The 25640-nt window shown below is 36.5% G+C and overlaps 2 protein-coding genes across 2 annotated transcripts; one reads left to right on the top strand and one right to left on the bottom strand.

Moving 5' to 3' along the window:
• The first annotated feature begins 6431 nt into the window (after positions 1–6431).
• Positions 6432–10602, top strand: LOC107759546 (cell number regulator 8-like). The gene is made up of 3 exons (XM_016577512.2): positions 6432–6854; positions 8801–9000; positions 10118–10602. Exons 1-3 carry the CDS (start codon positions 6605–6607, stop codon positions 10349–10351), a joined length of 684 nt encoding a protein of 227 aa, XP_016432998.1. The 5' UTR covers positions 6432–6604; the 3' UTR covers positions 10352–10602.
• Positions 10603–13051: 2449 nt separating this feature from the next.
• On the bottom strand, positions 13052–15082 carry LOC107759545 (DNA-binding protein S1FA). Its single transcript, XM_016577511.2, has 2 exons — positions 14717–15082; positions 13052–13482 (listed from the first exon to the last, which is right to left on the bottom strand). Exons 1-2 carry the CDS (start codon positions 14762–14764, stop codon positions 13267–13269), a joined length of 264 nt encoding a protein of 87 aa, XP_016432997.1. The 5' UTR covers positions 14765–15082; the 3' UTR covers positions 13052–13266.
• Positions 15083–25640: the final 10558 nt, after the last annotated feature.

The following is a 25640-nucleotide window of genomic DNA, read 5'->3' as shown; positions in this document are numbered from 1 at the left end:
CGGTTATGATGGTTGATCTTATGTGTTATGAGGAAAGGGGGTTATTATGGACCCATGAAAAGTTATCGACCTAGTTCAGTGTGATCAGAGTCATCTTGAGGTCTGTGGATGAATTTAAATGTAAATATGGGCTCTATATCAGGCCAGGTGTGTTCATTTCAGCAATGCGCTCCTTATGGAAGAGTAGTCGGGGTGTTATTTTGTCGTCAGCTATTTCATGTAATGATATATTGCGCCGTGTGAGATGTGAGACGGCTAGGTGAATTTCTTATGTGTTGAGGTTCCGCGTAGAGATGATGTCATATGAGCAGATGGCTCTTGAGATTCTGATCATACATCGCACCTCAGTTGTGCTTGAGTTTGTAGCTTATAGCGCTATATGTCTCCCCGGGGATAGTATTATGCATGTAGCGTGCTTGTGACCGACGTTCGGTATTTTGTTGTAATGAGAAATCTAGCTTGGTGTGTATCTCCTTATGTGAATTTTATGAGGGGATCAGGTGGCATGCCGCCATGGGTATGTTGTTTGGATCGGGTTGCACACTGTAACAGTGTGATGTTGAGTACAGTTCCCCATATCGATTTTTATGTTTTTTGTTTCCTATTTTTCTGAGGAAAACTCATATTAGCTGTGTGCCCGCGTCGTAGGTATGATTTGCGAGCGGGGTGTTTGTTTAATTATGTTGACCGTGTCGCATGTATGATTCGTGAGCGGGGCAATTGGATTTCCTTTTCAGAGTTTGTTTTCCTTTGTATAACGTTCGAATTGGTAGTCCATTGGCACATTGTGGCATTATATGAGGCTTTTGATCATGTCCAGGGTGGCTTATTGCCTGAGCAGTTCGTACTGGGTGAGACGAGATCATTGGATTTAGGATCAGTGCAATCTGATTATATGAAGTATATTAAGGAGCTAAGACCATTATTTGGTTCAGAATGAGGTGATGGTTCTTGTCAGGAGTATAGACCCAATGATTTATTGATTCAGCAATCGGTTATGAATTTCTACACATCTCTTCCATCGTGGCGGTATTGTAAGAGTTAGAGCAAGACCTATGTATGTCATGAGGTGCAACGGGAGCATTCGAGTCATGGAATTTCGACTAAATTGATCGGAGAATGTTATTGTGGTCCTGTGAGTAAAGTGGTGCAAGGTGTGAATTCAGCTATGGTATGCAGTCATGTTTTGGTGTTGCGTGTAGTTATTGATTCGGTTAGCGTATGTTTGAACAGGCCTGACAGAGAATTCCGGATGTTGGAATTGGGCTCTAAGGCTTATTTGTCTAAGTGAAAACGTATGTTTAAGTGGGAGAAAATGTAACGACCCGACCAGTCGTTTTGAGCTCTAGCGCATCGTTCAGCAGTTTGATGCCATGAGCAGCTACACTTCAAGTATTATGACTTGTGCGTACGGTCGGAATTGAATTCCGGGAAGTTCAGAGTTGATTTGGAAAGAGAATTCTCATTTTGGAAACTTTAAGTTGAAAGAATTGACTAAGGTTGGATTTTTGAGTAAACGACCTCGGAATCGGGATTCGAAGGTTCCAATAGGTTTGTATGATGATTTCGGACTTGGGCATATGTCCGAACTAGGTTTTGGAAGACCCAGGAACATTTCAGCGCCTATTGTGGAAGTTAGCATTTTGAAGGAATTTCAAAAGTTTGGGTTGAAGTGCATTTCAGTGTTATCGATGTCCATTTGGGATTCCGAGTCTGGGAGTAGCTCCGTATGGTGATTCTAGTATTGAGAGCGCCATCGGAAGTGAATTCGGAGGTTCGTGGGCCATTTTGGAGTCATTTGGCTAAAGATAGAAATTTGAAGGTTTTTGAGGAGTTTGATCGGATGTGGACTTTTTGATATCGGGGTCGGAATCCAATTCCGGAAGTTAGAGTAGGTCCATAATGTCAAATAGAACTTGTGTGCAAAATTTGAGGTCAATCGGACGTGATTTGATAGGCTTCGTCATCGAATGTAGAAGTTTGAATTTCTAAAGTTCATTAAGCTTGGATTGGAGGTCGATTCATGATTTTAGCGTTGTTTGATGTGATTTGAGGCCTCGAGCAAGTCCGTAATGTGTTTTGGGACTGGTTGGTATGATTGATCGGGGTCCCGGGGGACTCGGGTGGATTCCGGGTGGTTAACAGATCGAATTGGAACTTGGAGGAAGAGCTGAAGTTGCTGGTTACTGGTGTAACCGCACCTGCGAGACTTGGGCCGCAGGTGCGGAGCCGCAGAAGAGGCCCTTGTGTCGCACAAGCGAAAAAATGGCTGGGAGTGCAAGGACCGCAGACGCGGTCATCTCGCCGCAGAAGTGGGGCCTCACCTGCGGGTGTTGAGGCGCAGAAGCGGAAATGGCAGCCTGGAGAGAAACCGCAGGAGCGGTAGAGGGGTCGCACCTGCGGAACCGTAGAAGCGGTCGTGTGACCGCAGGTGCGGAAGTGCTGGAGGCGGTAAGTTCTTTTAAAATCGGGGGTTGGTCATTTTTCCCCCATTTTCATTTGGTGTGGACGATTTTGGAGAGCTTCAAATGGGGGTTGTCATCATCAACGACAAGGTAATCTAACCCCACCTATCTTGAGCTAAATATATTGATTATGTATGGATTTTAGCATGTAAATTGGTAGAAATTTAGGGGTTTGAGGAAAACCTAGAAAATTCGTATTCTTGGATTTTGACCACGATTTTGGGTATGAAATTAAGAGAAAATCATATATTTGAGGTCGTGAGTTCATGGGTAAACTTTATCTTCAAAAATTTTTGGAATTCGGGCACATGGACCCAAGGGCAATTTTGTCAAATTTTTGATCGGGGGTTAGAAATTGTTATAAATTGGATTGTAATGAGTAATCGAACCTATATTAATGGATTTGCCTAATTATTGACTAGTTTTGGAGCATTTAGCATCGAATCGAGTCTTTGGAAGGGCGTGGAATGCCCGTTATGGATCTTCGGAACGAGGTGAGTCTCCTTTATAACCTTGTAAGAGGGAATTGTCCCCATAGGTGAGATAATTGGTTATGTGCTTCTATTTGTGGGGTCTATGTACGCACGAGATAACGAGAGTCCGTGCGTAACTACTATTATATGTAAGTCTGGGTAGTCTAGGACCCAAAAGTATGCTATACTTGGAATATCTGTAATCTTGTTGGCAGTTGAATTGCTTAAATCCTATTGAATTGGTAAATGAATTTCTAAAAGGAATAAACTTCATTTTCTTAAATCGCTAAAAGAGAATTGACTTTTATTTGGATAAATGTTCCCGATAAATTCTTAATTGGCTGTTTGAGCATGTATTTCTATGTGTACTTGCGTCGCATGTATGATTCGCGAGCAGAGTGATTGTTTATTTAAATTTGACCGCGTCGCATGTATGATTCAAGAGCGGGGTAATAGATACATCTATGGTTCGCGCCGTTCGACCCTCGGCAGTGCACATTTTACATTTATGCTGGATCGGGCCGTACGACCTCGGCATGATTTGCGTATGCTCGTATTGCTTGCCTTGAGAGTTATTGATATTGATATTTGCTCTCCCCGACTTGAGATAATTGTTAATTAATGGATTATGAATCCGGAGACTTTTAATAAAAAGGAACTCTTACCTGTTTCGTTACTTATTTGAATTTACTGTTGTTCTTAATAAATCTGTGATTCGTCGCATTAATAATATTACTATTGGACTACTAGCAAGTGTCGAAGTCGACCTCTTGTCTCTACTTCTTCGAGACTAGACGGGATACTCATTGAGTACACGTTGTTTTTGTACTCATACTACACTTGCTGTGCATTTTTATTGCACAGGTTCATATGTGGCTAGTGGCTTAGTGGCATAGCGGTATGGTTGATATGGAGACTTGGGTGAGCTGCAATTATCGAGACGACCCGCAGCCAACCGAGTCTCCTTCAGAGTATTGTACTGTATTTTCTTTTCTGTCCACTTGTATTCCGGACAGTTACTGTATTTTACTTCATTCCCTAGTAAATGCTCATGCACTTGTGACACTGGGTTCTAGGATAATTATGGGGTATCTTGTATTAACTGCTTTACATTCATATTTGATTTGAAACAGTTATCTTTTATTAGTTAGATTGAAGGAAAATCATAGTTTTCAAAATTATTAAAACGAGAATTTAATTAAGTATTTTGGTTGACTTGCCTGACAGTGGTGTCCGGTGCCATCGAGACCCTTAGTGAATTTTGGGTCGTGACACGTTTATTCTAGAGATAAATGACGTTGAGATCAATAATACAAAGATTGTAATGTAAGAATTAATAATATAAGAATTAGATAATGCAATGATTATATCCAGTTGAATGTTTAATTTGATAGTAAATTACATATAGTATACAATATATGTTTTGTAATATTTTTTCACTTCTTAAACAAAATATATTTCTAATACCTAAATTTTTATTTCATATTCTATTCTGTATAAAATAATATATAGATTATCGTGTAGCTTATGCATATATTATCTACTAGGAAAACAAAAAGGAGTAATCAGACATTGTATTAACTTGTGCCGATTTTTATGTGAAAATTAGATCTCCTCAAATTCCAACCAAACATTGCATGAAGTAATGTCGATTTTTATGTGGAGATTAAATCTCCTAATACCCAACCAAATGATTCCTTAATATATTTTAACATTTTGTGCTAGTTAATCTACTTTATATTTTAGGCTATTAATTTGTAAAAATAGCACTGTTAGTCAGTTTTTGAACTGGTCATTCAAAAATAGCCAGCGTTTATAAAATCATTGAAAAATAACCACTATTTTACTGCAACACGAAAAGTTCCAGCATAATATACTAGAGATCGGTGTACCTATGTATGAACTTCCAGCATATTATGCTGAAACTCCAACACGCGGAAAGTTCCAGTATAATATACTGGAGATTTGAGCACCACGCGAAAAGTTTCAGTATATTATGTTGGACCGATATATTATACTGGAACTCCAGTATAATATACTGGAGTTCCAACATAAGTATATTGGAACTCCAGTATATTATACTGGAGTATTTTTTCGGATTTTGAACAGTGTTTTCATTCAGATTTATCTTTACATGAAAAGTGGCTAAATTTCGATTACTTTTGAAACTGTGATTATTTTTGAATGATCACTTGTAAATCGTAAAAATCGCACGGAGCGCCCTATTTGGTCGCCCCCATTTAACATATACCCATTTTTTTAAAAATGTTTTAACTTGTACCCACTTTTTAAACAACTTTAGCTCCATTTCTTCTCCTCCTCCACCTTTTCCTCCTTCGTTTTCTTCTTCTTTCTTCTGTTGCTGTTGGTGCTGCTATAAAACTTCAGTTCATGGGATTATTGCCATAAATATGTTTATCAGATTATTTAAAAATAAATTATAAATAATTACGTAAGTTGGTAGACAATGATTTGTGAATATTTCCACGTACATAAGTTAGTAGACAATGATAATTCTGTTCTTTTCACGTTTATTGTTTCCAAAATTTACGATTTCGATACTGTTGGCAATCTGATTATTTATCTAGTATGTTAGAAAACTTTTTCAAAAACTTCAGCTTATATAGTGCTGAAATTTTTACAAATGAACTAAATAACTTCAGCATCTTCTGCTGAAGTTTTTGAAAAAGATTTATGACAAAACTAATGAATCCAAGACAAAAAAAACTTCAGCTTTTAGTGCTGAAGTTTTTACAAATGAACTAAATAACTTCAGCATCTTCTGCTGAAGTTTTTGAAAAAGCATATCCAGGACAAGAAAACTTCAGCTTATTTAGTGCTGAAGTTTTTATAAATGAACTAAATAACTTCATCATCTTCTGCTGAAGTTTTTGAAAAAGCTCAATGACAAAACTAATGAATCTAGGACAAAAAATTTCAGCTTATTTAGTGCAATTACAAAAAAAAAACTTCAGCAAATAGAGAACAAAATTTCAGCTACTATGCTTAAGTTTAGCAATTACAAACAAAAACTTCAGCAAATAGAGAACAAAACTTCAGCTACTATGCTTAAGTTCAACAATTACAAATAAAAACTTCAACACACTTGGTTCAGCACACTTGCTACTTCAGGCCCGTCTACTAGAATGCTGAAGTTTTGCGTGATTGCCTTTGCTACTTTAGCCCCGTATGCTGAAGTTACGTGAAAAAGTGAGTACGTTTGCAATTTTTTTACAAAGCGGACATAAGTTAAAACGTGATCCAAAAAACGGGTATAGATGCAAATGCCCCTCGTAAATCTGACTGGTTTTGAAGTTCTCCCTATTAATTTTAATATTTATGGATAATTATCTATAGTTATTTTTTAATTGACTCAAAATTTAAGAGCTTTAACGTATAAAAAAAAATTTAATCGATAAAAGTATAAGGTCAAAAGTTGACAATTTCAATGATTATTGAAAAAAATAAAACTTAGCAGTATAAGCAACTACCAATTCCACGCGGATTACAGAGGTTGAACTTTTTTTCTCGTACGTCGCTGTGTACAGTGTCCATATTACAGATATACACAAATTTTCACCTTCTTTCAGAAATTCAGATCCCTCAATTTGCTTGATTTCATCAAACCCCTTTTCGTTCTCCTGTAGTTGTTGTTGAGTATAGCCAATGGCCAATAACGAAGAATCAAACCCTCTTTTATCCCCTGAGGTGAAAGATGAGTTGAAAAAGCCCAATAAACGCGTTATTTCTTCTGCTGCCGGCGCAATCCCAGCCGCTTTTCCGATGGGGTGGACTGCTGATGGGCTTCCTATGGGCCATGGCGTCGTCGGTGAGACCAATAGGAGGCAGTGGGATTCTGGCCTTTGCGCTTGTTTTGGCAGGAATGATGAATTCTGCAGCAGTGATATTGAAGTTTGTGAGTTTTCTTTTCTGATTGGTTTTTTTCTTTTTTTGTGTTTAATCTTAGCGACTGAAATTAGTTTAGTTACTTAGTATTAAGGCACAGTTGATTGATTGAATTCTTTTTCCTTATATGTGCTATGTTGGATTAAACGTCTCTCTTTTGGATCAGAATTTGTGGATGATCACTGTATAGTCAATCACTCAAAGTATAATTTCAGGGATGATCACTCAAATTTACTCTTTTTGAGAGAAGTTCACTAAACTATTTTTTGTAACCTAAAAGTCATTCAAGTTTTTCTAAGTATCTTTTAGTAGTCCCATATTGTTTTTTGGATGGACACTTGACTCTTAATATGGTCTTGGACAATCTTTAACTCATGAGTTGGCCTTTAGAGTTGAATTAAGCCCAAAGTCTATTCTTTACATGATATCAGAGATATGCCCATCCCAGTTCTTGTTTAATCTTATGTTGGGCCCTGATATTATGTTGTTCACGCTCCAGTTGGCTGGCGAGCGAGGGGATGTTAATAGTTCCACAGCATTTGTGGGATGGGTAATTGGACTCTTGTGTTTTGAACAATTCTTACCTCATGAGCTAGCTTTTGGGGCTGAATTAGGTCCAAGGTTTATACTAAATAAATTTTTTAAATAAAAAAGTTATTCAACTTTGCCCTAATATCATAGAAATATCTCTTTTGTTCTCTTAGTAACCTTCTGTGATATTCTAGCAAAGTTGAATGACTTTCTTTACAAAAACTTGTTTAGTAGCTTTCACGATACTTGGTAAAATTGATGGATTTTTCATTACAGAAAAAAAGTTTAATGACGTTGGTGTAATAAAGTGAAATTTGGGTGACCATCCATGAAATAACCCATCAATCAAACCACCCCTCAGTTGCAAGTTAGTTGGGTCGACTATATGAATTGTTGTACTCATTCCGCTCTTTTCATGACCTTTTTTCCCAAATACCTTATTAGTCAATGAATATCTTAACTCTATGTAGCAATACATATATTCTAAGAGTTGATGAAACTGTGCGAGATGGATGTTAGGGTATGTTGGTCTCTTGGTGATGAAGTATCGGTTTAGAAATTTTAATTCAGATGTTGAATTGCAATCTTAAGTTACGTCCAGCCTTTGCTAAAATCACTTATTGGCCCCCCTGACTGTGTTGAATTGCAATCTTAAGTAAAGTTCAGCCTTTGCTAAAATCACTTACTGTCCCCCTTGACTGTGTTTATTGAATGATCTCGCCCAGTATATGCGTGCTATGAGCTAATATGCTCCTAAATTTCATGAGAAAAAGAACTAGCAAGCAAATTTATGGACAACAACAACAACAATAACGTACCCAGTAGAATCCCACAAGTGGGGTCTGGGGAAGGTAGTGTGTATGCAAATGTATGAACATTGATGATAATTGTAGATGGGGAATTGTATTTTCCTTCAATAGCTAGGCTAGGACTTCGAAATTTGTTGCTCAAAATTCCTACTCCTAATTCGTTTTTGCTTCTTCTGATGTATTTTTCTATCAACTTCTTCTGATGTAGTGAGATAATTGCTATACTAAGGTGGAATTAGCTGGAACACTTTATTCTTTAAATTGTATTTGCCAAAGTCTTTGTTGTTGTTCAAGAGTTCCCACTATAATGTCCATTTGCGAAAAATGCAACTGCTGCATCATGTTCGAAGTTATATTAATATTCTAGTCATATGCATCTTGCACAGACACCGATCTCCACATTTCGAACGATGTTTATCGATTATTGATGTCAAAAGAAAAAAAACACTTTTTTCAAGGTATAATTTGTTTTGATGTAATTTGTTTGAATTCACTTGCAAATCTGCATAGGGTCCTCCCTTTGCAAGACGCACACATGCTCGTTTTATGTCTTGATGCTATATTTTGCAATATGGTTTTTTCTGTTGATGCTCTAGACATACTTTTCTTTCTGCAGGTTTACTTGGGATGGCCCCGTGTGTGCTTTACGGGAGCAATGCCGAGAGACTTGGTTCTGCTCCTGGGACTTTTGCCAATCACTGCTTGCTTTACACTGGCCTCTACATGCTTGGACAATCCTTTTTTGGCTCGAACTGTGTGGCACCCTGCTTTACATATCCCACTCGTACAGCTATACGCCGAAAGTTTAATCTGGAGGTAGGCTGTCTTTCTTAAATTTTACCTTTCTGCAGGTGCTTTACTAATGCTCATTCTATGTCATGGTCTTTTGGGCACAAATGCATTTCTTCTTTTCCAATTACTGTGCTTCATATCACTGCTCTTCTTCTGTATGTATTTTCCGTATCAAAGCAAAACATCCATTTTAAGAAGTCTCATATGGAATTTGTTCACTGTACCCTTTGGTCCTATACGCGTGTATAGGTTTTTTGTGTAAATACTTTCAAACTGGTAGTTTAGGGCCGCTTGAAGTGTATTTTTAACACACTGTATACTGGAGATTGTTATTTGTGGTTGAATTTAAAAGATAAAGTGGTACAGATATCCCTATAAAAAATATTTAAAAAGATAAAGTGATTCAGACATAGTTCATTCATGTCAACTGGCGACATGACTTAAGAATCAGTAAGTTCTCTGTATGTAATATTTCATTTGGATGTATGTGTCTTTTGGTTAAGCTTGGGGCGCGGATACTTGATCTTGAACTCTCTTCGCATAAAGATAGAGATTTGAAGAGATTATAACTGCGCCTCTGTCCCAAACAAGTTGTGGTAGATTTGAAAAGATTCATACCCCCAAAATTTTTTTTTTTGAAGAAGGTAGAGGTTTGAAAAAAATGTTCTGCTTATGTACTTACGGAAAAGGAGATAAGAGAAAATGTAATTATACGTTCTTATGTTCTCTTTTTTCTTATCTGTTGATTACTTACGCATTTTTACAGTAGGATGTGAAAATGATAGTAGATCAAAATGCCATAAATTGATAGTCATCTTCATCAAACAACTAGGTGTACAGATAGTGTCTTCAAAACCATCTGAAGTTCATCTCTTTAAGTTTTGGATTAAAGCTTGTAAACTTTACAGTGTACTTCTTAATTGTGATTAATTCGGCTTTATTTCTGCCTAAGATATGCGAACTGGCTATCAGCTGTATTTCCTACTAACATCGTCTAGCTTTTGTTTCTTCTTGCTGTTTCTGCATCATTTCATTTTTATCGGATGAGGGATTTTCTTGCTATTATTTCAATTTCCTCCTAATGGTTGTATTAACAGTATTAGAAGTTTTATCCCTGTTATACAATTTATTTCCTCTACAGGGGAGCTGCGAGGCACTCAACAGGTCTTGCGGCTGCTGTGGGAGCTTTGTTGAGGATGAGGTGCAGCGCGAGCAATGTGAGTCAGCTTGTGACTTTGCAACTCATTTCTTCTGCCACCCTTGTGCTCTTTGCCAGGAAGGTCGTGAGCTTCGTCGTAGGCTCCCTCATCCTGGGTTTAATGCCCAACAAGTGGTCGTTATGATCCCCCCGGGTGACCAGACCATGGGCCGCTAAGCACAAGTATAATGCTTTAGAGTCCATCCGTTTCCAACCTGGTTTGATTTGTATCCAGTTTCTCAAAGCTTTCTGCAGTTATATTTCTTGACTTATTAATAGTTTCGCCTGTTTTGTAAAACTTAAGACCTGTCTGTATGTGGTGTGTTTATAATGTATACCTTAAAAGAGATTGATTCTGCTATAATCTTTGTGTTGCACTGTATAGAGTTAAGAGATGTGGAATATAGTATCTTAAACTTTCCCATGTCCCTAAATCTGGTTATGATCAGTTTGTCAGTTCATATGTTTTCAAGAATAAATGGCATATGAAAAAGAAAACCTGGGATCCATCCCAAATTGGTTGATTTTGCATTCTCATATAGGCTTTTTAATGGTTCATTGATTTTGAACTACTTTTTAAGTTTCTTTTTCCTAGTTCATTCTTTTGTTCCACGTTTGAAGCATGGAAGGGCAAAAACTTCTAAGAGCTCTGGGCCACTGCAATGTTATGTCCTTATGCTCTCCTTTATCTCATTGTTTATCTCGTAATCGTTTGATTCCATCCCTAAAGCTGGCTCTTACTCCTCCTCCTTTAGGATAGGATCCCCTTGATCTTTTTTACATAACACTCTCGGCTACGCAATATCTTGAAAGGCAAAGACAGGAAAGAACGCCGTACTATGATACATTTTGTTTTCTTAATCTTCGCGAGCTTAATTCTTCTTCGATATCGATATAGTATTATTTATATGGTTCAAACAAACATAAGAAATAGCGGGTTCTGTGAAAATTATAGAAAGGGCAGTCCATCACTTATTTCCTGATATGTTTGGAGTTCGATTGTTCAAGGAAGGGCCGGATCACATTAGCTTTATATATTTTTGCAAATAATTGCACCCTATATTTCCACAGGAGGATGGTACTAAAAAACGAACAGCTGATTTTAAGGAAATAAACGTTATAATCCTTAGAATATCACTAAATTCAAAGAGTCTCGTTTAATTTTCTCTTTACAAATATAGATGATTTGGACTCAAGAGCTTGATCACGGACAATATCTTGATTTAATCGTATCAAATAAATGGTTTATTAAATTATTTTCGTGTCGCCTGGCGTGCATCATTATCTTATCGTTCAGCTTGTGGCAAATTCAGAATTTCAAGTCTTAGGTGCTCAATTGTCTTTAATCTAGAATTAATCTTTAAGATTGGATGGTCAATCAATATCTTTGTATGTTATTACTAGTTTTCAATATAAAAATAGTGTTTGTGTTAAAAAAAATAAGGATGTTTAAGCACCCAATGGACGTTGAATTTGAGTAAGCATAACTTTCTACATGGCATGAACTTGGGTATTATGATAGCATGACTACCGTATGGACGTTGAGAAATCTGATTGAATTATATCTTAAATCCATGTAATTTGTACTTGGACCAATATGTCTAGTCTAAATTTTGTAGGGTCTTTAACGCAATATATTTTCAGACTGCCGACACAGGACAGTGGACGACTTTATACGTTTCATCGTTCCATTAAAATGATAAATTTATTTGGTGGCGTACTTCTATGGGAATTTAGTGTTCCCAACTCCCAAATGCAGTAATTGCTTTTTGGCAACTATGGCTTAACATAGAGATGATTGCTAAGTTTAACCTCCTTGATCACCTATGCTTTTATATGAAGGGCCATTTTGGTTAAAGGGTGAAGCGCAATTTGTAGATATATAGGAGGCATCATTTTGGTCAAAGCTTCACTTTTTCAGGTTAAATAAGAAATCAGCACATAATAAAAGTAGAGAGCTAGGAGCTTTTCAGAGATCAAGTTAACCATAGCAGAAACTAATGTAATCAAATAAGACCTACCCAAAGCATGAATCTTGCCTAGTGCCAAGCATCATTAAGGTACAATGTACATAAAAGAGAGGCAACTAAGTTGACAACAGAAATAGAAATGGAAATTAAACACTAAAGGGAAACAACATTTGCCCATTCACGTCGTAAATCAAGACAATCCCACAGCCCTAAATCAATTTCCAGAGAGATTGGAATCTTGACCAGAAGAGCGGTTGAAGTATGCACCATCTGAAATTCATTTCCAACTAGACCTTTGGCACAAAAGTAGTTCATCACCCCACTACAATATAGGCCAAATCGAAACAGCGAAAATATTGACCTGTTTACACCTTGGATGGTAATACTTGTGCAAGCAGGAACTGCCTCTTCTTCTACCATCTAAACACCAGGGAAATAAATGTTCAACAATGACTATAACTCGAGCTTTTTTACTTTCCCGTAATCATCTACTCTAACTAAAAACAATGCTCCCTCCATTTCATGAGGTACTTTCCTTTTTAGTTTGGAAATAATTCAACTTTAAACTCTTTCATTTTACCCATTTACCCTTAATGAAAAACTTTTATAGCCACACAAATGTCATGGCCCCACAAACTTTTTACCCCTTAAGCTTTTAAGACCTCAAGTTTCAAAAGTCTTTTCTTTTTTCTTATACTCCGTGTCGAGTCAAACTACCTCATATAATATGAAAAGTAACGGCCCAGTTACGATCCTAGCAATATTTATCCACTGCCAAAATATTCATTCAAGGGCTAAAATCAACAACTTTGACAATTATGCAACCCAAGAAAGACGTAGTAAAGCATAAACCTACCTAGAAGTTCTGATATCACCAAACAGGAAAAACGAAAAGCAAGACTAGTTCTACTGGAAGAAGATAGATGATTCAGTAACTCGCAAGAAAACAACTTCTCAGTCAGCTAACAGAAAAATAGAAGCATATACTAAAGTTTAAGTTCTAACTATGATGATGGCAAATTGGTAACATTAACAACCATCTATTTGACACTGCCGCTGGATATGAACTAACATAGTCTTCTCAGATGAACAAGGGGAATAACCCCGATGTGTCTAGTATATCTATTCTCCAGGTGCCGAAACACCTTGCTTCAGTCTTTCCCTCTTCATCTTCTTCTTGGAGATTGGCTTCTTTTTCTTTGGAGGAAGGGTTTTTTGTGCATACATGTAAAGCACATAGTTTCCGATTAGGAATGCCAACACGAGTCCACCAACAACAGTTAAGACAATTAATCCTGGGTTGAATCCTTTCACTTCAACATCCTTGGCCATATTCTTCTGCTTCAACAGAGAACAAGGGTAAATATGTGTCTAAACCCACGTCTGTGATTAGGAAAGGACAGAGAGTTCATAAAGATACAGAAAAGAATTAAAAGGCCACAAAGTATTCTTCTACCATCCATGAGTAACATATTATCTAAATCCAACTTCTAAAGAAAACTTCACATCTTTCTAAGGAGACACAGATTTTAATTGCGTATATTTCAGATAAATGAGCCCAACATGTCGTATATTGATTCTTCTGGTAACAGCAGTAGCAGTAAAATTAAAACACGATCACAAAATTGTCAAAAGAATAAAGATCGGGACACCAGCATACCAATACATAAGCCAACCATGGAGGTCTTCGAAGAGTAAAATTTACAAGACCGGATCTGCTTCATCTTGGCATAGAAGGTAATAGAAATAGTTTAAAGAGAGTAAATCAGAAACTAGCTATATAGAAACTCATTAATTATGTAGTTAGACATGTTTTGCAGCTGAATCAATTGCCAATTGGGCTTTACAGCTGTTTTGGTGGCTAAACATACGCAGAAGCTGATCTGAGAAAAACAAGGAAGAACCTCACGGGCCACATACATTACTCCATTAAAATCATCTCGTACCAAATCATCTCAAACACTTTTGGCTTTGTTTTGAAAAAAAATTGAACAATAAAAATACAGAGCAAATACTCCTGCAATAAACCCCAGTCCAAAACAGAAAAGTGGCACTTCAACACAACCTCCTGCAGATCCAAATACATAAATCTACGGTTCTCTACATTCTATATTACCAACGCCAAAACTTTAACAATGCTGTTTACATATTCTTATCACGAAACAAATTTAACATAAACTCGAACCACACAACACTTTCATCTCCAAATAAACAGGGAATAAATGATATATCTAGCTAACATAAGTGACAGATCACATCCGGAAAACAAAAATTCATACATATCAATGCATATCCAAATGAATAAATCTACAGTTCTCTAAATTCCTCACCAATTCCGACATTAACAATGACTGTTTACATATTCGTTCACAAAATTTCAACAAATTAAAAACATTCGAACCATAACACCTCCAATTCAGAAAAAAAATGAAATTAATGATATCTAACTAACAAAATTGACAGATCACACCTCAAAAATAACAAATTCATACGTATAAAGTCAGATCTGGTGAGAAATAAAACAAAAATGAAAGAAATTAGGAAAAAAAAGTGAGATATGTAGAAAATGTACCACGTTATCAAAAGACGGAGGAGGATCAAAATCAGCTTCGGAATCCATGCCTTCAAACGCCGATCGTCGGCAAAAGGCGATATCGTCGGAGATGGAGACAAAATGGACTTACTGAATTGAGTTAAATACAACCTGATAGTAACAGCTAAGTGAGGATCAAAATCAGCTTCGTTATTTGCTAACAAGTCCTCTCTTTTCTGTTTTTTTTTTCTTTTGTTGGCCCCAAGAGTTCCTTTTTGTTCGTTTTTACAAATTTAGAAACATGTTCATATCAAATCACACGAATAATTTATATATGTGGCAGTCAGGTAAACAAGGTATCCTGAGTTCATGCAGGGTTCGGAAAATGGCCGCACTCCAAGGGTGTGATACAAACAATCTAACCTAATGCAAGTACTAATAGCAGAGGCGGCTAAATATGGGAGATTATGGGGCACGTGAACCTATGGTCTCTCCGTAAAATTTGATATTTTATGTAGGCCAAATACATATACAGTCCATTAAACTTGGCCCAATTTTTTATTTTGGCACTTTAACTCAGCCTTGTTCCATTTTGGCCCTCCAACCCCATTTATTTTGTTCCACTTTGACACAAAAGCTGACTAGATTCCATGTGTGATTTGCCTCACCCTTGTAGGCGTGTGAGAGCCATTTTTTAAGCCAAATTTCATACTCCCAACGTAGAGGCGAATCCAAAATTTAAATCCTATGGATTCAATTTTAATATTTTTAACATTGAACCCATTATATTTTTAAAGTTATGGGTTTTGTATATATATTTTTTTCAATTTTAATGAATTTTTACATACAAATTTTTACTCCGCGTCGAAAGTTATGGGTTCAGTTGAACCCGTAGTTATTACTGAAAATATATAAAAAAAAATACTTTTCCATGGGAGGGGGCAGAAAAAACGAAAAAAATAATAATTTGAAATTAAAAAAAAATAAAAAATTGCGGGGTTTGGGGAAGGCAATGGGGTGGGCTGGGGGTAGCAACTGGGTATTTGTCCGCGCTGTATTTTTATCTGGAATAAAAGTTTTATGTCAAAGTGGAACAAAAGAACCCATTATATTTTTAAATGTTATGGGTTTATATCTATTTTTTTTCTTACAATTTTAATGAATTTTTACATACAAATTTTTACTCCTCGTCGAAAGTTATGGGTTCAGTTGAACTCATAGTTGTTACTGAAAATATATAAAAAAATATTTTTTCCTCGGGATGTGGGCAGAAAAAACGAAAAAAATAATAATTTGAAATTACAAAAAAAAAAAAAAAAATTTTGCGGGGGGGAGTGGGTAGCAGCTGGGTATTTGCACGCGCTGCATTTTTACCTGGAAGAAATTTTTTGTGTCAAAGTGGAATAAAAAAATGGGGTTGGAGGGCCAAAATGTAACAAGGCTTAGTTAAAGTGCCAAAATAAAAAATTAGGCCAAGTTTAATGGTCTGTATATGTATTTGGCCTTTTATGTATATATTTTTTAAATTTAGCACCACCGCTCTGCTTTGTTATATTTGTAATGGTTATTTCAGTTGTTTGAAGAGGTATATCAAGTCTAAAGTGAGTGACCTCATAATAAAATCGTTGTTGGTATATCATTTGTTAATATTGCTAACAGTACCATGCCTCTTGATCTGATATTTACAAATAATGCACGATATAGAAAAATTATTTCGATTCCGCCAGAGGCATCTACAAAGGATGATTTCGCTGTAGTAAAGTCGACTCTTTATTATATAGTCTTGAAAGATTGTTCTTGTTCAAAATTTAGGTTTGATTGTGCTTCCTCGGACACTTGTATGACTGTTTGATTCTTAATACTATACTAACCTTTTCTACTTTTTGACCTAGTTTTTTTAATCTCTAACACTCTTTTTATGGAATAAATTTATGTACCCTAAGATATTTTTTTTAACTTGAAAAATATTTTTACTCATATAATGAATTTAAAAATAATTGAATTGAATTCTCTTGCTAAATAATTAATTGAAAGATTTAATTATTTGTTCTTAACATAAAAAATAATTTATTTTATGTTGATTAGATTCTTAATATTAGTTCATCTCTTGTTTTGAATATTTAATCTTAATTATAGTTTTACCCACCATAAATTTTATTTTCAAATAGTAAAAAGATCGATATGACATTTTGCTTTTAGATCTTTATATTTGTAGAATCATTAGTGATATTGACTCTTACCAACCATTTTTCTTTATCTTTCTCACTTTATATTCTTAAATATTTTCTTAGTTGTTGTTTAATAATTGGTATATTTTTTAATGTTACACGAAAAATAGATAAGAAAAAACATTATTTGAGTTGGAAAAAAGTTCAAATATAATATAAAAATATATTGTGGGGATATGTTTTTGGTCAATTTCAATGTTTTATTAAGTCAATTTAACATTACTTTTATCTTTTCTTGATATTGGACATTATGGAGTAGGAATGTATTGCCAATACGGAGGATTCTTATGAAATTGATTTTATTAAACCTCCTTACATATTTTTAATAGACAAAATTTTACTAATTTTAAAATTTTAAATATTAAAAAAGTTAACATAGAAGGTATTGTAGTTTAAAAAATAGGTTATTTCAGTTATGTCATTTCCCTATGAGTTCTTCTGTTTAATATTTTATGGCTATTTTGGTCTATCAATATTATATTCGTGCTCTCTCTCTCTCTCTCTCTCTATATATATATATATATATATATATATATATATATATATATATATATATATATATATATATATATATATGCAAGCTTGGCAAAATTATATTTATGGCCTTAAATGAAAAAGATGCAGCTAGCAAGAAATATGATAGCATGAACAAATCTCACATTCAGTAATTTCTTAATTCGTGTCAAAAAGGGAGAATAGCATATAATTAAAGATAATTTGCTTCTTCTTCAAAAATATTAGTTACCAATCAGTGGTGACATTATTGTGAAGATCGTTTAATAAGGATCATTAAAAGAATAACTATCTTCGCTAGCAGTAATGAACATGTTGATCAACTAAATGATATATTAATTGTCAAGTTCGCTGGTAAAAGAAAAATATTTCTCAATGTCAACTCAATAGAAGATGATATCAATAGCTACTACCAAGAAGAATAGTTAAATACTTGAACACCAACTGCCCTTCCACCACACATGTATATTCTCAAGTTCATTATTTATTATGTATGTTAAACTCATGTATGTATATAATAGACAAAGTTAAAATTGATCTTTCATTGCATACACGATCGTCTTGAAAAAATAATGTATCTATCATACTACTATAAGCACGTGATTTTTGCCCTATATGAGAAATACTCCCAAAAAATTCAAAATAACATGATTTTCCTTGGTGTGCAATTTTGTGATATTTTGTGATATTTTTGAATAATTATTTGTATTTTTCCGTGCATGTTTATTTGTTAAATTAATAAAAAATATAAAAATATGTCGCATTTTGCATGTAGGATTTAGTTCTACAATTGTTAGTAATTAAGTTTGTTTTACAAAAATTAAAAATTACAAAAATAGGCATCTTTTGCATTTTTAGCATTTAATGTCCAAATATACAATTTTATGCTTAATTATTACTTAATTGTGCGTTAATTGTTATTGAGAGTTAATTTGCACTTTTATAACTTAATTTAGTTCTTAATAATAATTTAAGTATTTTTAGAATTCAGTTTTAGAAAAATAAAAGAAGAAAAGATAACAAAAATACAAAGAAAAATCGGATTGGGCCACTTCTTCAACTTTCAACCCCAGGCCCAAATAATTGCCCAATCTTCCCCATGACCCGGTCCACTTCAAACCGGGTCGACCCGGTCCGCTCCATTAACCAACACCCCTCTTCATTTTTCATCCAACACAAAGCAAAACACAAAAACCAAAACCCTAAAAAACCAAAAGAACCTACCCGCCCCCTCCATCTTCTTCCTCTCCAAAACCTTCAACCCAAGCCAACCATGACTGCCTCCATCAACAAACCCATCGTCCCTCACGAACCAGCAGCTGCATCGTCCAGCCTCGTCGTCACCCCCCCTCGTCGGAACTCGAGCAGCTGCTGCTGCGTTCTTCTCCTTCGTCGACCACCTGCGTCCGACGACCACTGTTGGTTCATCAACGTCTTTCTCACCAGCTGAACCAGCGAAACCACCACTCCCTCCGTCCAAACACCACCACAAAACGCCACCACCAAACAGGCCCGTCAACCATTGTCACTGCCTTCGACCTTCTGTCAAACAAACCAGACCCAACTGTTTCTGCTTCATCTTCTCTGCCTCATCGACCAAACCTGCCGCGCCATTGCAGCTGTTTCCATGGCTGCCCAGCTCCTCGTCGAACAGCTCGAACAACCACTGCCTTCCTCCGAGCTGCTACCTCACCTTCATCTTCTTCGTCGTCCATGAAGGCTGTTGCTGCTCGAGCAGCGCTTCTGCCGTGACAACTGCTGCTGCTGCTGCTTCAACGCGGTTTCAAGTTTAAAAGGGAGGTGAGCTCGTCGTCGTTTGGTCGAGCTTTGGTCGATGGTCGTCAAAACAGTCCCCACCTAGTCGAGTTCGTCGTTGGTTAGTACATATTTCGTTTCAATCCGGTTAGTAGATTTTGAGTTTTATTTTTGTCCGTAGTTCGTTTTGATATTCTCGAATCTAAAATCGGTAGATATTTGATTTTGGTTTTGTTCATGTTCATATGTTTTGTTAAATTAATTTTCAGATTTCAAAATAGAAGTTTAATTAGTTGTTTTCATATTTATTTCATGTTTGTATTATTGTTTAAGTGAATATTTGTTAGATTCAAATTGAAATTTAATTAATTATTTCTTCAATTTGTTTCATGTTGTTATGTATTTTCCAGAAATTATTAGTGTTGTTTGAGTCATGTGAATCCGTCATGTTTGTTGCTTAAAAATAGATTTAATTCATGTTCGTCTTGGTTTGAAGTTCATGTTTAAATCCAGTGATTTAATGTGAGTTTATGTTTGTTTGTGATTTGTTGATTTAATTTGAATCATGCATATTGTTGTTTGTATTGTTGTCTCTTTGTTCATCCATTGATGGTCTAAGTTAACCAGGATTGGTTCCCGATATGGTTAATTTATTTCCATTAATTTGGAGTCGTGTTGTTCATTGTGTTCGTATAATTTTTGTTGAAGATTGTTGAGAAATTGGTCATCTTGGCTATCTTTTGGTTAAGTTATGATTAATTGATTGTTTAGAGCTGATGGGGGTAATTTGGTAAATTGCATTGCATTCGGGGGTAGAATGGTAATTGCAATAAGGTCGGAGGGGTAGTTTGGTAATTGAACATTATTTTGATTCTTTATGTTAAGCATGGGGACAAAATATAATGGAGTGGGATTTTTGATGTACTTGTTTAACATAATGGGGGACAAGACAAAACATAATGGGAAGGAATATTGTACTTATTTAATGTAAGCATGAGGGACAAATTATAATGGGTTGTGGTGGATGTATTTATTTAATGTAGGCATGGGGGACAAAGTTTAAAATAAAGAAAACATTAATAAGTGTGACAAAGCATGTCATTAGGGGAATAATTTGGGGTTGGGAATTGAAAACTTGTCTTGCTATATATATAGGGTCATTTGACACATTTGGGGAGGAGAAGGACTTGAACATTGAGGAAAAAAAGGTTGAACATTATTGAGAGATTATTATTGGGAGAATATTTTGGAGAGTAATACATTCTGGAAAATTTCAAGAGTGTCAGAGAGTAAAAGAGAAAGACAACTTGAACTTCTACTTGAATAATTTCCGGTTGCTTTTCTCGAGTGTTATTCAAAAAATCATTAAACCACTGCATCTTGTCTCCGTCTCTCTTTTGCTTTGACTGCGATTGCACTGTGGTCTTGTTGAGTTTTCAATCTGTTACTGGGTTATTCTACTGGTTGTTACTGGTTTGCGGTGTTGCTGAATCTGCTGTTGCTGTGGTATTATTGCTGCTGACTCCTGCTTTGTTTCTTCTTGTATTGCCATTTCCAGGTACACATTTGTACACTCTCGGCTTGAAGCGAAATGAAATATTAATCAGGTTTTGTTCCTGTTGAATCCCTCCTGTTTAGATTTGTGTTTGAATATAATTTTCTTTTCTCTGTATTAAGATGTAGTCGATTTATTAATGAGTAAGGGGGTTGCATATGTATAACTTCTTCATCTAATAATATTAGTTCAAATTAATCAAAGTTGTTTCGATATTATTATCTGTCTCATGTTCTAGTATTATTGAATAATAGAATATAGAATGAAAGCAGTTTTCCTTTGTACAAACTCGATCGCAATTTTCCATTCACATTAGCCGTAACTTAATAACTAATAAGTTACGTTTTCAGCATGTAATTAATTGAGAAATTTTCTTTTATTTTTAGAGACAAACTTAATAGAAAAATATAGTCGTTATAGGTTTATCCTTTAAAATAAAAATGAGACGAGCCTCGCTAAATAAATCACACATCGCCGGGGCCCTCAATAAAATACATAACCATTGACTAGACTTTGGATTTGGCCGTTTAATGAACCTTCACGGTCTCTTCCTAAAATAACAATACGTTAGTCTCTTTAGGACGCGCCTTAATAAACCTTACCTTCTTAAACTTGGGTGCACATTTATGTGACCCAAATCCAAATCTCAACGGAGTCGAAATATGTCTCTAATCACGGGTACATTAATGTGACGTGGTTCGAGATGTGTTTCCACGATGTTGCAATTCTTGATAAAAATAACAGTAAATGATAAAAGCGGTTAAAAGTTAAAATTTGCACATAAGTTCATACTTGCATAAAATCAGATGATCAAGCCGAATATGACAGTTGAGCGACCGTGCTAGAACCACGGAACTCGGGAATGCCTAACACCTTCTCCCGGGTTAACAAAATTCCTTATCCGGATTTCAGGTACGCAGACTGTAATATGGAGTCATTCTTTTCCTCGATTCGGGATTAAAATTGGTGACTTGGGACACCCTAAATCTCCCAAGTGGCGACTCTGAAATAAATAAATAAATCCCGTTTCGATTGTCCTTTAATTGGAAAAACTCCCTTGTACCCTCTCGGGTACGGAAAACGGAGGTGTGACAGCTCTGGCGACTCTGCTGGGGAAGACCCAGAACCACTGGTTCAGGGTTAGAAATTCGAACTTATATAAATTGTTATATTTGGTTTTATCTGATTTTATTACATGTTTTAGCCTAAATGTGCAAAATGTTGCTCTTACCGCTTTGATATTACTTGGACTGTATATATAAACTGTGCCGAAACCCCTCTCTTCTCTCTCTTGAGGAGTGCACGCTGGTCGTGACTTCTTTCTGTTAGTGTCATATACCAAAATAGAACGAGGATTCGGAGGAGTTGCAAAACCGGATGGCCTTTTGGTTACCGGTACACAGCTCCCATCCTCGGCTCGAGTTGTCCGCTCGGGTAAGCCAGGTCTAGAACAAATACCCAGGTTATGAACTTAGTATAACAAAGCCACATGCCGGATCCCTAGTAGGAACGTTTATTTGCATCATGTGCATTTGACTTAGGGGACTCAACACAGGGGTTGGGTCCGTCTAGGACAAGCAACCTGAAAATAATAGACCATCTTTTGGCATCCTATGTGCTACATGTTGTATTTTTTCAAGGGTGAATGAGTCATTTGGCGGACCAATGATAGTTGCGGACAAATGACATACCTGGTTATGTTGATCACGTTTAATAAGAAGGCCGCACGTTTTTCCAGCATGGTGTTATTTTAATCAAAAGCATGGGGAACATTTGTGGAATCCAAGAAGTCTTGGAATTTCCTATGTCCCCCATGCTTCATTTTGGGAAAAGCACATGGGGAACATTTGTGGAATCCAAGAAGTCTTGGAATTCCCTATGTCCCCCATGCTTCATATGTTGGGAAAAGCGCATGGGGAACATTTGCGGAATCCAAGAAGTCTTGGAAATCCTTATGTCTCCCATGCCACATTTTTGAAAAATAATAATAAATATAAAAAATAAAAATATATATAAAAAAAAAGGAGCATTGAAAATTCAAAAAGATTTTGTATGTTGTCATCATTCTCCAAAAATTAGAAAATCGTGAAAAAGAGGAGAAAATAACAGTGTAGAGATATAACTACTCATTTTTTTAGAAAAAAAAACCCAATGTCCAAGTACTGCCGAAATTTTGAAAAAAGAAAGAAGAAGGAATGTTTTATGTTAGTTTGTTTGTTTGTTATGAATGAAAAATAATAATTTGTTTGATTGTTGTGGAAAAAAAAATAGAAAATGGAAAAGCGTCTTCTCAAAAATAGTTTATTGACCCGAACTACGCGGGTTTGATTCTCACCAGATGTGAGATACGTAGGCAACCTTCATCGGGTCCAACCCCACCTTTTGCTAAAAAAGCCAAAAACAAACAAATAATAAAAAAATATGTCAAATTTTAATTTTGTCATAAAGAAGTCGGGTGACGCTGTTTTATCAAGACATAGCCGAATGTTCCCGAAAGGGATGCCGGAAGGCTGACTTTGCATAAACAGCCACCTTCGGGTCATTTTTAAGATTTGATCCAGTCGACCCACACAGCCTTAAAAATCTTCGTCCCCGAGGCGTTGAAAGGCCGTGTTTGCAATATTGACTTTTCTAATTTGAAAAATGATAAAAAGAGTCATAAATAAGTCAGGTGTTGTTTTGTCATAAATAGCCGAATGTTCCCGAAAGGGACGCCGGAAGGCTGACTTTGCATAAACAGCTACCTTTGGGGTCACGTTTAAGATTTGGTCCAGTTGACCCCCACAGCCTAAAAAATCTTCGTCCCCGAGACATTGAAAGGCCGTGTTTGCAATATTGAGTTTTCTAATTTGAAAAATGATAAAAAGAGTCATAAATAAGTCATGTGATGCTGTTTTGTCATAAATAGCCAAATGTTCCCGAAAGGGACGCCGGAAGGCTGACTTTGCATAAACAGCCACCTTTGGGTCATTTTTAAGACATGGACCCACACAGTCTTAAAAATCTTCGTCCCCGAGGCGCTGAAGGGCCGTGTTTGCAACACCACGTTTTATTATAATTTGAAAAAAAACAACAAAGAGTCAGCGGTCAGGTGAATACCGTTTGGATTTTTGTCAAAAATAAGTCGAGCCAGCTTCGGCAGTGTCTTAAACCGTTCTTGCCGAAATAGCCTTAGAGTATATTTCAATTGTCGAAAGGTTATTTTCGTAAAAGAACGGACAAGTTTGTAAAGTGTCATAAAATAATCCTCCCCGGCCTCAAAATTCATATGAATTTGGAAGGGGCCACATTTGCAAAAATAACCGTTTGGTTGCATTTGTCAAACGGAGAAAGGGAGCTGGTCATTTGTTTTTGGAGTTTGTAAATCTTTTAATTAGAATATGTGGGTTGTTTGATTTTTTTCCAGTTTGTAGGTCATCTTCAAACCTTTGAAACCCAGTTTGTTTTAATATGAAAATTGAAAAAATGTTTAGTATTGTTTATCTTTTATTGGTCCGAACTACGCTCGGTCTGATTCATGCGGGGTCATGATACGTAGGCAATCTCCATAAGATTCGACCACCACTAAAAAAAAAAATAAAGGAAAGTGTGGGAGATTTTCAGGGGGCACAATTGTCTAACTGCTTAGGTACATTGTATCTCTGATATATGATTGTCTGTCCAATGCCCTAACACTAACGTGATGGCTTCCCTTTGATGTGTCCATATATAGAAAGTGGTTGGTTGTGGTAACTCCTCCCTGCAAAGCAAAATCAAAGGACAATGGCTCAGAACCGCAGAACCGAGTGGGTCGGTACTGATGACCGACAACAATTGGTCGAACGGAACAACGGGTTGGTAGAAGAAGTGAAAATGCTGAGACAGCATGTGGCAGACATGTATCAGGCATGGATAACGGGAAAAGCACCACCCCCTCCACCGCCAAGCCTCTTGAACTCGGTCATTTCCCAAGCACCCAACCCCATAATGGAAGATCCCCCATACTCTCCATCCCAACCCACTTATGGCAGCTTTCCCAGCTACCCGAGTAGCTCCATCACTCCTCAATGCTTCTCCGCTCCCCCACACCACTTCTTTCCCCGTGACCTTAAAAGCCATACTTCACTTTCCAGGTACCCGGCTCCACGAAATGCTTATGCAGCCACACAAGCCTACCAAAAGCCATCTGGATCAGGTTTCCGGCCCTGTCAACATGCAAGAATGAAGAGGTTGCTGAAACGAGGAAAGGCTCTCACCCCTATCGGGGTATCTTATGCCAGTCTGTTTGAAAGGCTAAGGCATGCTGGCTCGATTGAGCCACTCCCCGCATGTACTCCAAATCCACTTGCAAGGAGCTTTGATCCGGCAGCGCGATGCGCCTACCACTCCAATGTCATAGGGCACAACATTGAGAGTTGTCATAGTTGGAGAAGGGAAGTAGAGAAAATGATCCAAGAAGGGCGGGTTGTGATTAATAACAGTGACATGGAGCACTCGAACCCCCTCAAGAACTTGCCAACGGAGGTTGATGAGGTTGAAGCTGGTAATGGTCTTGGCAGTATTGATGTAAAGCTCAGTGGCTAAGATGCCAGTTTTTGATAAAGTGGGAAGACACTCCGTTCCTTGGTTAGCAAGAGAGAAGCTTGTGGTGGCTTATTTTGTTGTCATTTCTGTTGTTCGGATTATTAGGGTTATAAGTCGGATACTGTCTTGTGTCAGACTGTCTTAACTTTCCGTTTTGTCATAGCGGTTGTTTAAATTTTGTCCAGTTTGTTTTAGGATTTTGTTCTGGATTGTTTTGTTATTCAAACCATTTCACCGGTAGTCTAATACAAATCCGGTCTTTTGTTGTTTCCATTCGTCTTTTTGTTTAGTCTTTTTACCATTTTGTTCAATGCCGATTCTAGTGACATGACATACGCACACAGTTTGG

This window comes from Nicotiana tabacum, chromosome 10 (genome assembly GCF_000715075.1).
Source record: "Nicotiana tabacum cultivar K326 chromosome 10, ASM71507v2, whole genome shotgun sequence".
Taxonomy (NCBI): Eukaryota; Viridiplantae; Streptophyta; class Magnoliopsida; order Solanales; family Solanaceae; genus Nicotiana; species Nicotiana tabacum.
This window is presented reverse-complemented; position numbering and strand designations above follow the sequence as displayed.

Excerpts from the sequence above, each read along its gene's own strand:
- LOC107759546 (XM_016577512.2), top strand. The coding sequence starts at position 6,605 with ATGGCCAATAACGAAGAATCAAACCCTCTTTTATCCCCTGAGGTGAAA. Across the intron at positions 6,855-8,800 it reads CAGCAGTGATATTGAAGTTT|GTTTACTTGGGATGGCCCCG; the intron begins GTGAGTTTTCTT and ends TTCTTTCTGCAG. Across the intron at positions 9,001-10,117 it reads GCCGAAAGTTTAATCTGGAG|GGGAGCTGCGAGGCACTCAA; the intron begins GTAGGCTGTCTT and ends TTTCCTCTACAG.
- LOC107759545 (XM_016577511.2), bottom strand. The coding sequence starts at position 14,764 with ATGGATTCCGAAGCTGATTTTGATCCTCCTCCGTCTTTTGATAACGTG. Across the intron at positions 13,483-14,716 it reads CTCCGTCTTTTGATAACGTG|AAGAATATGGCCAAGGATGT; the intron begins GTACATTTTCTA and ends CTGTTGAAGCAG.